The sequence below is a fragment of the Schistocerca nitens genome, chromosome 4 (assembly GCF_023898315.1).
Source record: "Schistocerca nitens isolate TAMUIC-IGC-003100 chromosome 4, iqSchNite1.1, whole genome shotgun sequence".
Taxonomy (NCBI): domain Eukaryota; kingdom Metazoa; phylum Arthropoda; class Insecta; order Orthoptera; family Acrididae; genus Schistocerca; species Schistocerca nitens.
The window spans coordinates 382,628,256-382,646,192 of NC_064617.1; the positions used below are offsets into that span (position 1 = coordinate 382,628,256).

The following is a 17,937-nucleotide window of genomic DNA, read 5'->3' on the forward strand; positions in this document are numbered from 1 at the left end:
CCTTAAACACTTCCTTCCAAGCAGTCGCTGTCCGTCTTTCCCTCTCTGGACACACCTTCTCTCTCTGTACTGTGTACATTCCATCGTCCACATCAATGGCACGAGCTGATCTCCTTCATCTTCTTGGTCAGCTTCCACCCCCCTATTTGCTGGTTGGGGACTTCAATGCCCACCACCCGCTTTGTGGATCTCTACATCTTTGTCCGTGTGGCTCACTATTGCTAGATGTCTTCCACCAAGTGGATCTTGTTTGCCTCAACACTGGGGACCCTACATTTTTGTCTGCCTCCACGACAAATTTCTCTCATTTGGACCTTTCGGTCGGTACTGTTCCGCGAGCTCGGTGCTTTGAATGGTTCGCCCTTGCTGATACACACTCGAGTGACCACTTTCCATGTGTCCTTCGATTGCAGCCATAGCTGCCATATATTCGCCCGAGACGCTGGAAGTTTGCCCAAGCCGATTGGACACTTTTTTCGTCTCTAGCGACATTCGATGACCATCACTTTCCTAGCGTCAATGATGAGGTCACTCATATTACAGAGGTTATTCTTACAGCTGCAGTACGTTCAATACCTCGCACCTCCGAATTGCCCCGGTGCCCCCCAGTTCCTTGGTGGAACGAGGCATGCCGTGACGCAATACGTGAGCTGCGACGTGCTCTTCGCATTTTCAGACACCATCCTACATTGGCCAACTGTATCCGCTATAAGCAGTTCCGTGCGCGGTGCCGTCGCGTCATCCGCGATAGCAAGAAGGCAAGCTGGGACTTCTTTACTAGCTCATTTAACACCTTCACTCCCTCCTCGGAAGTTTGGAGTCGGATTCGACGGTTATCAGGCGTGCCTAGTTTCTCCCCGGTCTCTGGGCTCACTGTCACGCATGATACATTAGTGGACCCCATCGTAGTTTATAACTCATTGGGTCAACACTTTGCTGAGATTTTGAGCTCTTCAAATTACCCGCTAGTGTTTATCCCGAAGAAACGGGCAGCGGAAGTGCGACCTCTTGCTTTCTCCTCTCAAAATCGCGAAAGCTACAATACTGTTTTCTCCATGCGGGAACTCCAACATGCACTCTCTTTTTCTCGCTCCTCTGCCCCAGGACCAGATGGTATCCACATCCAAATGTTGCTGCATTTATCATACCATAGTCTGCGTTACCTCCTTCGCCTTTATAATCGAATTTGGACCGACAGTACTTTTCCCAGACGATTGCGGGAAGCTATCGTCGTTCCTGTTCCGAAACCTGGAAAGGACAAACATCTCCCCTCTAGCTATTGCCCCATTTCTCTCACGAGTAATGTATGTAAGGTTTTGGACCGTATGGTGAATTGACGTTTAGCTTGGTGGCTGGAGTCCCGCAGTCTTTTAACACCTGCCCAATGCGGTTTCCGAAAGCATCGTTCTGCAGTTGACCATCTTGTTGCCCTCTCCACTTATATCATGAACAATTTTCTCCGGAAACGCCAAATGGTAGCAATATTTTTTATCTGGAGAGAGCATACGATACCTGTTGGAGGACAGGCATTTTCCGCACACTGTTCTCTTGGGGCTTTAGAGGTTGGCTGCCCCTTTTCCTTCGCGAATTTATAGCAGAGCGCACATTTAGAGTGCGGGTGAACACTACTCTCTCCCGTACTTTCTCCCAAGAAAACAGGGTGTCCCAGGGCTCTGTGCTAAGTGTTGTACTGTTTGCCATTGCCATAAATCCAATTATGGATTGTCTCCTTTCTGATGTCTCGGACTCCCTCTTTGTGGACGATTTTGCGATCTACTACAGCTCTCAACGGACCAGCCTTCTTGAACGACGTCTTCAAGGCTGTCTTGATCGCCTCCACTCTTGGAGCATCGAAACAGGCTTCCGCTTTTCTCCCAATAAGACCATTTGTGTTAATTTTTGGCATCGTACAGAGTTTCTTCCGCCTTCCTTACATCTAGGACCTGTCAACCTTCCATTTTCAGACATCGCTAAATTCTTGGGTCTTATGTTTGACATAAAACTGTGCTGGTCCACCCACGTTTCCTGTCTTTCGGCTAGCTGTCTGCAATCCCTCAACACCCTCCGTGTCCTGAATGGTACCTCCTGGGGAGCGGACCGAGTGGTCCTTCTCCGCCTCTATCGCGCCTTAGTCCGCTCGAAATTGTACTATGGAAGCATAGTTTACTCTTCTGCTCGGCCATCTATTTTTCGGCATCTCGACTCTATCCACCACTGTGGATTACGTTTAGTGTCTGGAACTTTTTACACCAGCCCTGTGGAAAGCCTTTATGCTGAGACTGCTGAACCTCCGCTGTCCAATCGGCGAGCTGTCCTTCTAAATCGTTAAGCTAGCCATTTGTCTTCCATGCCTGCTAATCCGGCCCATGACATTTTTTTTGACGCCTCCTTGGATTTAGGGTATGCAGGCTGCCCTTCCTCCCTACTACCACCGGGAGTCCGCTTCTGTCAACTGCTCCATTCTCTTTCCTTCCGCTTTCCTAAAACTTTCTTGACAACTTGGGGTACAGCACCACCTTGGCTCTGTCCCCGGACCTGCCTGCTCCGTGATCTTTGTCAGTTTTCCAAGGATGGTACCCCTTCATTTGTTTATCGTCAGGCATTTTCTGCTCTATGTGCACAAATGAAGGATGCCACATTTATTTACACTGATGGCTCAAAAACATCGTTTGGTGTAGGGAGTGCCTGTATTGTTGGTGACATCCCAAATCAATTTCGGCTTCCCGACCAGTGTTCGGTTTATACTGCAGAGCTTTACGCTGTTCTCCAGGCTGTCCAATACATCCGTCGCCATCAGCGGATACAGTATGTTATCTGTTCAGATTCTCTCAGCTCTCTCCTCAGTCTCCAAGCTCTCTACTCTGTCCACCCTCTGGTCCACCAGATTCAGGACTGCCTATGCTTGCTCCACTTGGGGGGCGTCTCGGTGGCGTTCCTCTGGATCCCAGGACACGTTGGTATCTGTGAAAATGAGGCGGCCGATATAGCGGCCAAGGCTGCAGTCTCTCTTCTTCGGCCAGCTGCTCGCACGATTCCCTTCGCCGATCTACGGAGTGTTTTATGTCGTTGTGTTGTTCTTTTATGGCATGTACATTGGTCGACACTTCCCCATAATAAATTGCGGGACGTGAAAGCTCTTCCCTGTGCTTGGACCTCTTCCTCCCGAACGCGTCGTCGGGAGGAGGTAATTTTAACTAGACTCCGGATAGGGCACTGTCTTTTTAGCCATCGACATCTTTTAAGCGTCGATCCTCCCCCACTCTGTCCCCATTGCTCTCAGCTGTGGACTGTGAGACACCTTTTACTTGAGTGCCCCTTTTTTACTCTGTTATGCACCCGTCTACAGCTGTCACCTGAAATATCGTCCATTTTAGCAGCTGACACGTGCTCAGCCGATCGTGTTCTCGAGTTTATTAGTGCCAGTGAGATGACGTCAGTCATTTGAAGCTCTTTTTGGGGACAACCAACCACTTTCTGTAATGGTTTTTTAAGCTCTCCTTCTGCTTTTAGTTTCTCCAATGTTTTGAGTTTCGTTCCCATTGCTGCTGGTTTCCATTTTTGTTTTTTACCTTTTCCTATGTCACAGACTGGGCGCTAATGACCATAGCAGTTTTGCGCTCTAAAACCATTATATATATAAAAAAAAATTCTCATTACTCTCACATTCTGGTCTGTGATCAGCATCTACATCATTATAATTATACATAGTATTCCAAAACTTTTGATCAAAACATAATTGAGGAATCTGATGTTCCTTCTGTTCAACTTTAGGCAACTGTACCATGTTGTTAATACTGTTATTATTGTCTAATAGGAAGTGTAAATTGAGGGTCCTGTACTTGTTGTGTTTCCGCACTCCAAATTATTCCTATTCTGGTGATGTTCAAAATTTCTGTCTCTGTTACCATTTGGACCCTGATGCAAATTACCATGATCTCTGTTTCTGTAGTTATTACTATTATGATCTCTATCATTTTGATCGTTATGGTACATGCTTCTTTCTATTGTCCTATCCAGCCTGCCAACATATCACAAAAATTGTTCAAGGCAATCGTCAGGTCCATGTACTAAATCCCACTGCAACCTCTCTGGCAAACTCCTTTTTAGTGCATCAGTCAATGTCATTTCGTCAAATGGTTTGTCTAGATGAGCTAATTTCTTAAGTTGATTCTTACAGAACTCTTTCAAGGTACTGTTCCTATTCCTATAATTTAGACCATTCATAAATTCACTTTAATTACTTTTTTTGAAACTTTGATATGTTTCCCACTGACTTAAATTTAGATTTACCCACGACAGAGCTTTGCCTTAAAGACACGGTTTAACAAATTTAATTTTTTTGGTCATTGCCCATGCCTGACACAAAATTATCTCTACAGTGGTGTAGAAAATCGACTGGACGTAAATTGTCTGGTGGAAAACTTCTTATTGGAATGTTGGACCACGCAATACCATTATTTGAATACAGACTGTTGTGAATGCAATTTTCCTAAACTACTGAAATTTTTGATGTGAAAGATTTACATTAGTTAGCATATTATTTTAAAATCTTTTATCTGAACTGCTAAAGTTCTGTTCCATTTTTTCCTCTAAGACCTTCTGTTAAACTCTGACATCATTAACATTCTTCTCCTGTTATGAAGATTGTGCAACTAACTCATTTTTCAAAACAATAAATTTAGTTTCTAAGACATCAATTTTTTCGTTCACACTTTTTAATTCATCTGACAACCCATTGTTAGTTCCAAAACCTGATTACTAAGTTGGTCTATTTGGTATTGTACCCTGTCAATTTCACTATTGTTTTCAGACTGTTCGGTTTTCATTTCCTATAATTTTGCTAAAATCAACTGCAAAATATCAGTTTTAAATGTTTCTATGTTTCACTTGGTTTAAACATGTCTTGGCTGGGTTCTACAGCTTACACTTCATCACCCCTACCTTCATCTCTATTCATTTTCCTAGCAATCACACGAATCCACCATGAAAAACTAATTTCACAAATAGTTTGTACGTATCTTTTCTGATATCCCTCATCGTAGTTGTAAAGTCCTCTTTCAATTCATCCGGTCCATCAAAGTTGATATTATCTCATCACTGTTGATACGACTTTGTTGTGCAGCTCTCAGGTCTTCTTTCCTCAAGTGATTGAAGTTCATTTACATAAAAACTGCAAATACAGATAACTGTCCTTTCTTCTTTAGCAACAGACAAAACTTCATTTTCAGTCAACAGATCCCAGCTGACACCCACACTTGTAATCTTACGCTCCCACATATCACTATTAAAATTCTCTTAGTCTCTTCATTATTTTCAAAACCTTCGAGAGGCGTAAGATATGCAAATGAAAAACTCTTTACTTATCTTCATTATCTCACTGTTGTTGTTGTTGTTGTTGTTTTTGAAGTTATTGGCTCCACTTTTTGTGTCTAGGGCTACATTCTTGCAGCTGAAATTTTGATTTAATGTTGTGGGTTCCTGGTGACTAAATAACTGATAAAGATTTGCCTATATATTTCTTGAATTTTATTCTTTGTCACATTATTTAATATCACACTGTCTTTACATTTTCCACATTTAAAAAAAAACAGTAATTAAATTGTTGTTGACAAACTTAGAAAAAGTCTTCTTCCATCAGAGGCATGCCCATTACTTGCAACTTTCTGCCGAACTCACAATATTCCAGAGAATTTACAAAGCAGAAGAGTTTACAAACTTGGGTCGACAAAAGAAGAATCATCACCAAGTTATATCATTATTATATAAATGAGTCCAGAAATAAATTTAATAATTATTGTTAGATTGTGCAATTAATAATATGAATTTTAAGTATCCCAGAAAAATTGTAATTTCAAATATTTCTAAAACAAGAATGATTTTAACTGTTAGTGTGTATCGATTGTAACACATTAATTTTTTAAATACATTTTTGCCTGAAATATAACACGTCGTATGCAGAATCATATGAAATTCTTTAAATAGGTAAACAACTGTGATAATGTTCACCTGTACAAGAATCGATAGTATAAATGGTATCGGTTATTTCTATAAAAGAAAAGGTAATGTCAGAGGAGGGTGTCTCATTACAACTGGCTGCTTACCTTCAAGTGCAGAATGAAGATGGACATAAGGCCTGGTATTGCTCTGGCATAATAAATTTTAAAAAATAAAAGCTCTGCATCAATGTTACTTTTAGTGATCCTGAAGTTCCTGAGATTCATGCGAGGTGCAGAACAGCGTGTGTGCAACAGGTTTATTTCCGTTGGCAGATTTATTTCAGCTGGAAGTTCAAGGACTGTATTTTAATTATGTTCAGGAGAATATCTTAACAGATATGGAGATTTTTAGTTGTTGTTTGAAAGTAATTAGTATAACTATTCTAAATTAATTTAAAAATATTATATTTTAACTATGTTTTGTGCTCAGTTGAAAATGTTGGATGTGTTGTGTCAGTTATTATTTCATGCTGTAAAAACAAATCTGATAATTGCACTATAAAACAGACATACAGGGTGAGCTGGCAGTGACTAGGCATAACTTCTGTCTTTTCATAGTTATTTATTTGAAATTAATACAGTGTGTACACTGTTGATGGGAATACAATTGCATATGTTGGAACTCCATTAAATTTCTGCATAGGGACCTGTGGCATTGACCAATCTCCTCAACTACCTGGAATGGAATCCACATCTTTCTGGAGGAACTTGTGTGGAATGGTAAGAACTCCCCAAATCCGTACTTCCAGTGTGCGAGGTTTCATCCGGTACGCTTCCTCTTTTGCCCCACCCTACAAAAAAAAGCTCACAGGATTTCAAGACTGGACTTCTTGCAGGCCACTCATGAGGTCCATTTCTCCCCAGCCAATGTCCTGGAAACTTCTCATCTAACCAGTTCCGCATGACATTTGCAAAGTGAGGCAGTGCACCATCTTGCATGAAGATGATGTCGTCAGTATTTTCTCATCCACATACTGTGGGTCAAACATAATATTGAAGCATTTGAAGGTAGCTTTCCCCATTCATTGTGTAATGCAGGAGATATGGGCTGATGACTTTTGTAGCCATTATTCCACACCGTATGGGCACTTTTGAATGAGAATGCCTCTTCTCCACCATAATTCCAGGATCATGTGACACCAGTTAATGACAGTTTTGCCAATTGACAAAATCTCCTACATGGAATATGGTCTTGTTGCTCCAGATGATGTTCTGAAACAATTGAACCCAATCTGCATGCCAACCCATCAACAACTCCCCATGCTCTATTCTGTGATCAGAGTCTTCTGGTGTCAGCTGCTGCACATAATGGGGTTTCTGTGCTCAAAAGTTAATTCTTTATACAACACCTGATGCACAGCATGTCTTGTGTGTCCGCTCTCACGAACTGCCTGGTGTTTTGATTTCCCCAGGCTGCGATTGAACTTGGTCTGCACAATCACCACATTCTCAGGTCACCGAGACGTGAGTGGACAACCTGTTTTTGCTGCATCTTTTACCAAACCTGTACTCATTTAGCTTTGTGTGACAATTCTTTATTGTCTCCAGACAAATTGTGGTATTCCTTCCCTTCACCATAAGCCACCATCTCTGCACAAGAATGATCGAATTCCATACCTCATAATGTGAAGCAATCTGTGTGTATTATCTAACGGTAAGGCCATCGGTCATCTTTGCTGGTGTTGAGTGTACCATATCTTGCGGCCATTATTGGTATTACACGACATGAAAAATGACTATCCTGTTTAGTGTTCGGTATGTTTGCACTATTTCCAATGTTATTCTTTCAGTATTGAAAACTTAACAGCCATTTAATGTTACCTAGTTACTTCCTGCCCACCCTGAGCAATCCTTCAGTTTCAAAATTCATTGAAAAGAAATGAGAGTGAAGTGTGTTTGTCTTTCGTGATTTGCTTGTATTATCTTATAAGGAAATTATGCAGAATGTACTGATATTGATGATAGTTATTTTGCTTTTCAGAAGATGATTTAAAAAGATACTGGCTTATGTTTTGTTTGTTGATCAATAAAAATTCTTTGAACAGCCTTATTCTTATAACAAATGTTGTAATAATTTTTTTAACTGAAATGTGCTTGTCACTAGCTTACTGAACATTATGGAAATTGATGAGTACACTACCATGCAGTTTCAAGATTGCACACATTTTCCAGTATTTTGCATGAGATCGTGACTATACAATTAGGGTACAAGTTCTTTGTTCCAAAAGTACTTTCTGGGAATGACAAAAGTGAACATAAGACCGATTCTCTGGACCTTTTTTTTTTTTTTTTTTTTTTTTTAACAGAATACAGAAGGAGAGGGCTTATGGAACATACTCATAAGTTCTGATGAGTTGTAAGTTTTTGTATGCTAATGTAGAGACTGGGTAGCAGTTGATGGTGTAGGAGTCACAGCAAATTGCCCAACAAACCAAATGAAAGCACATGAAACTCTGCCTGCCAGAAAGTTTTTTTTTTTTTATAAATAAATCTTGTTTGTGGATCTTAAGAAACATGGATGGACAATTAATTCTGAAATTTATTGTAAGGCATCAAGAAAATAAAAGAACCATTTGAACTAAGTGACATAATCAGTACTAATATGATGGTATCATACGTTAATAGATGCTGTATCACAAGAAAACTGATCAGGTTGTGCAGTGTGTCCAACAAAATCTTCTTTTTCAGGTGAGACAATGGGATATAACTCTTATCACATCAGTGAGCAACTGTTTGGAGATGCAGTGTATCACAGCTATTCTTCGGACATAGCTGCTATGGATATCATGCTTTTTATATTGAAGAACCAAAATAAATTAGCTACACTGGAACAAAATATGTTGAAAAAATACTTTCCTAATCTGCTTAAACTTATTGCTTGTCATCCTCATCTTGTCGTAGAAGAGTTTTTAGAAATAATCCCCACATTTGTTGCATCTGCAACTGTTGTTGAGGTAAGTCAGAATTGCTATATTTCTGTAATATCTGTTATTTTGAACTGTAGACTGCATATGTTACTTAAATTTAAATCCTAAATACAAACATGTAGAAAAAATCTAGCCTGAGTGACAGAGGAGAAGCACGTACGGTTAGGTTAGGTTAGGTTAATTTGGGGATCTGTAAGGGTAGGAGAAGAACTGTTTGAAATATGAAAAGCCAAAGATCTTGATCTTTAACTTTTCTCTGTCACATATCACTTAATTACTGGTACCGTTAAGACTTCTACATTTCTCAGTTTGAATTTACTGAATACTTTTATTTTCTGATTTTATACATTGGTACTTTTTAGCACAAACCTACTTGAAAGATTCACAAATATTAAAATTTCATAGAGATGTGTTAACTGTGACAATTTAAAATACCAGACCTGAGAAAGAAAGAAATAAAACTTATTGCTCCACAACAGGCTTGCAGCATCATCACATTGAGAATGGGGTGATAGTTTAAATCAAGGCCGTGTACAGCCTTTCATAAGAATAACGTCCACAGTTGTAATGCTTACTGGGTTCATTTCTCACTCTTTGCAAATGAAAATCAAGCAGAATAGTTGCATCATGTGTCAAAAAATATTAATACATACAATGCTGCTCCCATAATTTGAACAGCACAAGGGGCCACAATACCAACATGCAGCTCCAAATGAGTACTCTCTATAGACATTGTTCACCCATTGTTCCAGCTGGGGATCATGGATGTGAAAACTTTCGCAGTGGAGTTCTTTCATAAAAAGGTCTCGGTTTACTTGCCGTGTCAAGTTCAGATAAAATCCCAAGCTTTTAACAATGGTGAAACTGGCAAGTCTGCCTTTTTTATTTCCAGGGGAGAGCATCTTATAGGCTGGATTACGTCATTGCACCAACACGGAATTAGAGATTACTGAGGTCATGCCCTCTATGTCCATAGATTGTGTTTGCATTCTCTATCAAGCATTGCTTGCAGTGCTATCCCTGCAAAAAGTCTTTATCTGTGTCTTTTCCTTGTCAAGTACAAACTTCCTTGCATTGCTAAGTGGATAGCTAGTCTCTGAGTCCAATTAGTTCATGCGTGAGCTAGTATTCTCGTTTGTTCAAACACCAACCTTGTATTTATTTCAAAGGTTGTGCTCAGCTACTGCTGATTTTTCTGAATTCTTGTATTTAAGATGATACTGATGATGCCCAGTGTAATGAACGGCAACAATCCTTACACACTGTTCCACAGACCTTTTGCCACCCTTGCACGAAATATAAATTTCCAGCACTCTCAGTCCGAGATTATCTTTAATGGATCACAACATTTCTTGAATTTTCCTTGGTGGCTGGGAGACTTTTCTGAGTCCTTGCCTATGTATAACTCTACCTATCTTACTAGTTTTTGCAGAGCTTGATGAAATCCACACTTTGTGTGTTGGTTCTCTTGGCTTGTTTGAAGGGCATCATGTCTTGATTTCCTCATCAGCAGTGGCCCCATATCAGGGACAGAACACTTCTACATCTACATCTGTATTCTGCAAATGACCATGATGTGTATGGCAGAGGGTATGTCCCATTGTACCAGTTATTATGGTTCCTTCCCATTCACTCACGTATGGAGCATGGGGACAATGACTGTATGAGTACCTCTGTGCATGTAGTAATTATTCTAATCTTATCCTCACAATCCCTATGTGAGCTATACACATAGCATTGTAGTATATTCCTAGAGTCATCATTTAAAACCAGTTCTTGAAACTTTGTTAATAGACTTTCTCATGATAGTTTACATCTGTCTTCAAGAGTCTTCCAGTTCCTTTAGCATCTCTGTGACACTCTCCCAAGGATTGAATTAATCCAAGACCATTTGTGCTGTCCTTTGCTGTATACATTCAATAGTCCCTCTTAGTCCTATCTGGTACGGGTCCCACATACTTGAGCAATATTCTAAAACTGGTCGCACGAATGATTTGTAAGTGATCTCCAGAATGAAATTTTCACCTTGCAGTGGAGTGTGTGCTGATATGAAACTTCCTGACAGATTAAAACTGTGTGCTGGACCAAGAATTGAACTTGGGACCTTTGCCTTTCGCAGGCAAGTGTTCTACTGACTGAGCTACCCAAGTACGACTCACAACCTGTCGCCACAATTTTACTTCCACCAGTACCTTGTCCCCTACTTTCCAAACTTCACATAAGCTCTCCTGCAAACCTAGAAGAACTAGCACTCCTGGAAGAAAGGGTACTGTGGAGACATGGTCTAGCCACAGCCTGGGGGGTATTTCCAGAAAGAAATTTTCACTCTACAGCAGAGTGTGTTCTTATATGAAACTTCCTTGCAGATTAAAACTGTGTGCTGGACCGAGACTTGAACTTGGGACCTTTGCCTTTCGCGGGCACTTGCCTGCAAAAAGGCAAAGGTCCCAAGTTCGAATCTCAGTCTGGCACACAGTTTTAATCTGCCTAGAAGTTTCATGTAACCAATCTCCTTTGTAGACTGATTGTACTTTCCCAGTATTCTACCAATAAACGGAAGTCTACCATTTGCTTTACCCGTGGCTAAAACTGTGTGATCTTTCCATTCTTCTCCCAACAAAGTGTTACACCCAGATATTTGTATGAGTTGGCCAATTCCAACAGTGACTCAGTGATATTATAGTCACAGGAAACTACATTTTTTCATTTCGTGAAGTGCAAAATTTTATATAGTAGGAGCCCCTTATCAGCTAGAGGGCCCACACAACAGACAAGCAAATTGGGCTGCCAATCTCCCTTCAAGAACTGATATCAAAACATTGCCAGTGAATGTAAACATCAAGTGCCAGAGATCCACTAATTGGAAATAATATGACTAAGTGTAGCACTCCGCAGAATTGGACTTATAAGCACTCCAGCAGAGTCAGACTGGCAGTGTGTACTTACAGCTAGGACAGCACCAGCCATTAGTTACGCTGGCTGTAGCCCAGTAGACTCTTGCTGTCGTCTTCTGTAAAAATTTGTATCTTGTTCGGTGTAACACCACTTTGGAATTGTGTAGCATAGCATTTTAGTTGTTGTTATTTCTTTTCATTGTCTTGTAACTTTTATCTGGTTTTTTCCACCACAAGATTTATTGTGTTTCTTGTTGTACTTGAGTTTGGAAATTAGTGGACACCAAGATGGCGTTTTAGTTAAATAAAATGTGTTCAAACTTGAGCATTAGTTCTTTTCTGCCGACCACAGGACACTACATGTTACATTGCTGAACATTTAGAGCAAGTTGCAGACCTCTGCACCACTTTGAAATCGTTTCAAGATCTGACTGAATATGTATGCAGCTTTTTTCAGGCAGTACTTCGTCATAGATAACTGCATCATTTGCAAAAAAGTCTGAGGTTACTATTAACATTGTCTGCAAAGTCGTTAATATACAACATGAACAGCAAGAGTCCAAACGCACTTCCCAGGGGCACACCTGAAGTCATTTCTACATCTGTGGATGACTCTCCATCCAAGATAACATGATTCGTCCTCCCTACCAGAAAGGCCTCAACCCAGTCACAAATTTCACTTGATACCTCTTATGATTGTACTTTTGACAGCAGACATATTTGTGGTATTGAGTCAAATGCTTTTCAGAAATCAATAAATACTGCTTCTACCTGACCACCTTGATCCCAAGCTTCCAGTATGTCATGTGACAAATGTGCGAGTTGAGTTTCACATGATCGATATTTTTGGAATCCATGCTGAATGGCATTGAGAAGGTCATTCTGGTCAAGATACCTCATTATGTTTGAGCTCAGAATATGTTCTAAGATTCTGCAACAAATCATTGTCAAAGGTCCTGTACAGTAGACTTCTACTACCCTTCTTGTAGCCGGGTGTGCCCTGTGCTTTTTTCCAAGAACAGGCCATGGTTTTTTGTTCAAGGGATCTACAATAGATTGTAGTTGGAAGAGGGGCTAACCGAACTACAGATTTGGTATAGAATCTGATATGGATTCCATCAGGCCCCAGAGCTTTGTTCGATTTTAATGATTCCAGCTGTTTCTCAACACCACTGGCACTGATACTTATTCATGTTTTCAGTGGTACAAGTATTAAATTGGGACAATTCTCTTGTGTTTTCCTTCATAAAGCAACATTTGGAAATGGAGTTAAGCATTTCAGCTTTTGCTTTCAAGTAAAGGAAAATCCAGGATGGAATGTAACAATATAATGAAAAGGATAGTTGCTACTCACCATATAGCAGAGATGCTGAGTTGCAGATGTGCACAACAAAAAGAATTAAGTATTTGAATGTGTATGTATTTATTTCTGTGTGTGTCCCAATCTTCTGTACAGATCTAAAAATCCATACTAGGTCATCTGGATTGTAGTTTACAAATGGATGTTTGGCATGAGACTATCCTGTGTGATCGGGGTTAGAGTGCTTGCCAGCTGCCTTGTTTTTTCAGGTTTGGTGATGAACTGTTTGATGTAACCAATCTGAACATTGCAAAGTTGAAATAGAAGCAAAGTATCCTGATATTGGTTTAGGAAAAAGATAAGAAACGGATATTCCCTTGCTTTGCTGTGTTGTATGTAAATGCCATGAGAGGCAGTATTGTATCCTAGTCTCACTGTTCTGCATCAGTGTATACAGAGAGTGTATCTGCAGGTAGTGAACAGTTTTCATCCAGTAGGTGATGTTGCATTGTGAAATTACCTCTGACACCAGTCTTAATTGAAACACTTTTGCATGATCAAAGACATACTCAGGGAGCTCCATGCTTCAAAATTATGTCTTCTACAATAAAACTGCCAAAATCCAGAAATCTGTGGAAGTGTAGTCACTGAGGTAGTCAGTGCTCACTATTACCCACTTATTACCTGTCTTGGGAAACCTCCTGAAGAGATCAGTTCCCTTCTGAGCAACTGCATTAGGAATTGGTAGCAGGTGTCCTGGGATTAACTGAAGCACATGCTTCCATCACTGGCTTACCTAATGTCGGACATAACAGTAGAGACATGGCAAATGATACCTGCTCCTGGTTCTGTTAAGGGTCTTCACAGATCTTCAGATGACCTGGTATAGGATTTGTAAAAATACTTCAGTATAATTGGTATAGTGTAATTATCTATCTTTACTATCTGATGACTGATAAAAATGAAATGTAAATAATTGAGTTGTAAGTTGAAATTAAAATAACCTATTGAAAAACCCTCATGAAGATGCAAGTGTGTCAGAGGGATCCTCAACTATTACATTACACTAATACTTGGAGTGTCCATATGAAACAGAGAAAAATATATCTATAGTAGTATTTGACTAAGGTCAATGAAATCGTAACAGGGATAATTCATTTGTCCAATTCATCAACCAAGATGAGTAGTTTATTGGGTTAATGCACATTACAGGGTGGCACAAGTAGGGACCAATTGTATATACATCTGTACTGTTTTACCTTCAAAGACTAAAATGATGATTTTTCTCAGATAAATTTACTTTTAATAATGCATTGCAAACCAATAGCTGTAGTGCTTTATTTCAAGTACTTGACGGTGTCTTTGGATTATCGTGATCACTCTAGCAGAGATTATTACCATTGTGATCTGAAATTTAAATACTATTATACTGGCCATAAGTCCATTTATATAGTGTGTCATCTATTTGTCTGGATTCTTCCTTGAGAGCTTCTTTCATCTCTAACATATATGGTCTTCAGTAATGCTGGATCTTATTATTGTTCAGCTGCAGTCTTCAATAGCGCAATGATAACTGAGATACCGAGATATCGTTAGTACTGTAATGTTCCTCCAACAGATTTTGTGAAAGGCAGTTGTTATCATTGTGTTTGCATAAATTTTTGTATTGTTACTGTTGTAACATCATAACCCTGAAGCTTCAGTGCCCATCGAACCATTGTCGTGCTGGATATGTTAGGCTTGTCATCCTACATGGAGGATGGTGGTGGTCAGTCACAAAGTGAATGGTCTGCTATATAAATAGGGTCAGAATTTACAAATTCTCCAAATAACTGCAAGAGACTCTTTCTCAGTTGTATAATAATTTCTGCTGGACTTGGAGATTAATCTGTTGGTGTAAGCAGTCACACTTCCGTGCCTTCCTAGATTTGAACGAGTACTGCACAAGATCCACAACCACTAACATCAGTGTCCCAAGAAGTGGAAAACTTGTTATGGCTATTACGTTTTCTGGATCTAAGCATATTATGTTAACTAGATAACTAGATGCCCAAAGATTTTTGTTTTTTGGTTGATGAAGAGGCATTTTCTCAGAGTCTGGTGAAGACCAAGGTCTTGAACACATTTCAGTACAACTGTCAAATGACTCAGAAGCTCTTCAGATGTCATTCAAGTAGAAAAGACACAGCATCCATGTAAATTGTTAAAGCAGGTTGTTAATCATGAGTTCAGATATACTTACTCTACTTTGTGTGTCTGGGCAAGAGCATTTAAGTTCTCCTCTTCCAAAACTCTTCAGCTTTATTGACCTTGTCATTGCACAGATATAGATCATCTGCTGTGCAACCGAACTCCATCTGTGGGCACATGAGCAAATGTTCAATCCTCTTGTGTTTCTCCACATTCACAGTAATCATCTTTGTGGTCTAGTGGCTAGTGTTGCTGCCTCCGGATCACGAGGTCCTGGGTTCTGAAGTGACACTTCGGGAGGAGTATATTTATTTATTTATATTTTTCTCATTTGTTCGGTGCAAACATTGTTAAATGATTTTTACTTGAAATCTATCACTCAAAGAAATTTAAATATACCCTTTGATTTTTTTACTACTGAGTTATTTAACTATTTTAGAAAATTATTTCAAAATTGGTTTTACTTTTACGTAACTTGCAACTGAACAGTAAAATCATCAAACATAATAGACTGTTTTACCTCCAAGAATATTACTTGAAAATGAAAATATAACAGTATTATAATTAGCCTCAGCGTATTTGTACTTTAAGAGCGTGGACTCAAATATTGAAATTTATTGTGAACCCACACAACACTCAAAGAATACTTCTCTTACCATCATATCCAGGCTTTGGTAGTCGAATCCCGGCTCTCATGTAAGCTGAAAAGTAAAATCTTGAAACTAATGTTGTTCTCTGCTGCAGCTCATTGCTATGAAAAAATGATTGTTAAATGTTAAGGTGGGTGATCTTTGCGCTTCCGCTATATAGGTCGACGCATAATGGCATCCATTGAAGCATCGGCCGCTAAAATTGTATAAATGAAAGTATAGTCTATCTCAAAGACATTAGCCATGTGTTTGTTTTGTGCTAAAGTTTCCACACTTTTAAAGAACACACACGCACACACAGTTTTTCGTGCACGATATTGTCATCTTCCATGTTTTTTTACTATATAACGTTCAATATCTGCACTTCTATGCCTACAATAAAAAGTTTAACTTTCACAGTTTCTCTTAGTTTAAGATTGTCTCGGCTAGCAAATTCAACACTGACATTTTAAATTCCAGTCAGACCTTTTTTCAGTTCACTCAGGGTTATGCAGTTCTTTCTTTTATAAATTACAGTTCATAATTATGTTTCCATACATACAAAATGTCTCCGTCAGATTTTAGACAATACTATTGTATTTTTGTCCTATCTGTGGCGAGTCCCATGTCATGTCTGCACTTTTTGCCCACCTGTCTCCAGAGTCAGACTCGACTTTACAGAAACTTTGACCATACTGTTATCTATGAATTTTCCATTTATTTTTGACATCTTAAGACATTCACATATGCTCAAAGTGCAAGCTCCTATGTTTATGGTTGTGTAACCAAGTGGAAATCAATCATAGTTATTCAAAGAAAGAATCTTAGTATTTTCAATCAAGGTCGCATTTTACAAGGGTCTATCTTTAGACACGTATGTTAAATGCGTAATTTCCAGTGCACACGACACATGAGGTGAGGTGTCTTCGGTGTCAATGCGCCCTGCTCTCATGTGTGCCTTTGAAATCAGTGTTCACACATCTCCCATTTTTTTCAACATGTATGCTAAGGGCATAATGTACAACATTTATATCTACATACTTGGTTACTAACAAGAAATAACACTTTTTCTAGACGCTAACGGAAAATTCAAATTTAAATTCTTTCAGCATTCTGTGCTGTCATTTTTGCTTGAGTAAGTCTTTAGGATGTATGCAAACTTATGGCATACATCATATTTTTCAAGATTTGAATTGATTTCAATAGCAGTAGTGCTCTGCACTTGATGCAGTTACTCACATAAACTAACTTTTAATGCATGGTTTTCTCTACATACAAGTATTAAAATATTCTGTCTTCACATTAGAGAATATATCACAAACTGCCTCCTTTTTGGATATGGGATGGTGTAGTTAGCATGGCAAAATGTGCTACAAAGCACTACTTCTGAGTTGTAGGTATATCCCTTGATAGTACCTGGCCTCTCTGAGAACATATTCTCATATTGTATTAGCAACTGAATGAGTTCCTTTTGTTGTGCAAATCCTGATTTATGAGTTCCGTTTTATCACTGGTGTTCTCATTTATAAATTCGTTGTAATATTCTTTTGGTTCACATAGCATGCATCTGAATGCATAACCTATAGACTTTCATAATTTACTCGAAAGCTTCGGCAGTGCTTTCCATGGTTTGCTTGCATGCATGACATTGGCAATACAATTCGCTTACCCTCGTTTACAAGACTTAGTTCTCTGCACAAGAGGTCGATTATCATGTCACTCTGGCACAGGAACTCTATTTCCAGGATGCAAGCAACCATCAACCCTTTGACTTGTAGGAACGAGCTTTTTATGACTTCATTTCCTACTCTGAACTCAACTTGCACCTGGTGCCTTATCACTTGAGACTGTGCACCGATTGTGTTTGTCACCCAGCAATTTTTAACCAGTAAGACAGGTATACTGTTATTTCGATTTATGTGTTTATACAGTTCTAGAGTCAGGATGTTCGTCGATGTGCTTGTGTCCACTATCACCTGGATCGGAATGCCGTAGATTTCT

General features: G+C 39.4%; 1 protein-coding gene across 2 annotated transcripts in view; it reads left to right on the forward strand.

Annotated features, from left to right (window-relative positions):
- The window catches only part of LOC126251494 (AP-5 complex subunit zeta-1-like), a 113,937-nt gene that overhangs the window by 45,823 nt on the left and 50,177 nt on the right, over positions 1–17,937 (forward strand). For both annotated transcript variants that reach the window (XM_049951964.1, XM_049951963.1), the window contains exon 6: positions 8,685–8,950. In XM_049951964.1, coding sequence (XP_049807921.1) covers positions 8,685–8,950 — 266 coding nt within the window. The remainder of the gene's footprint in view (positions 1–8,684; positions 8,951–17,937) is intronic.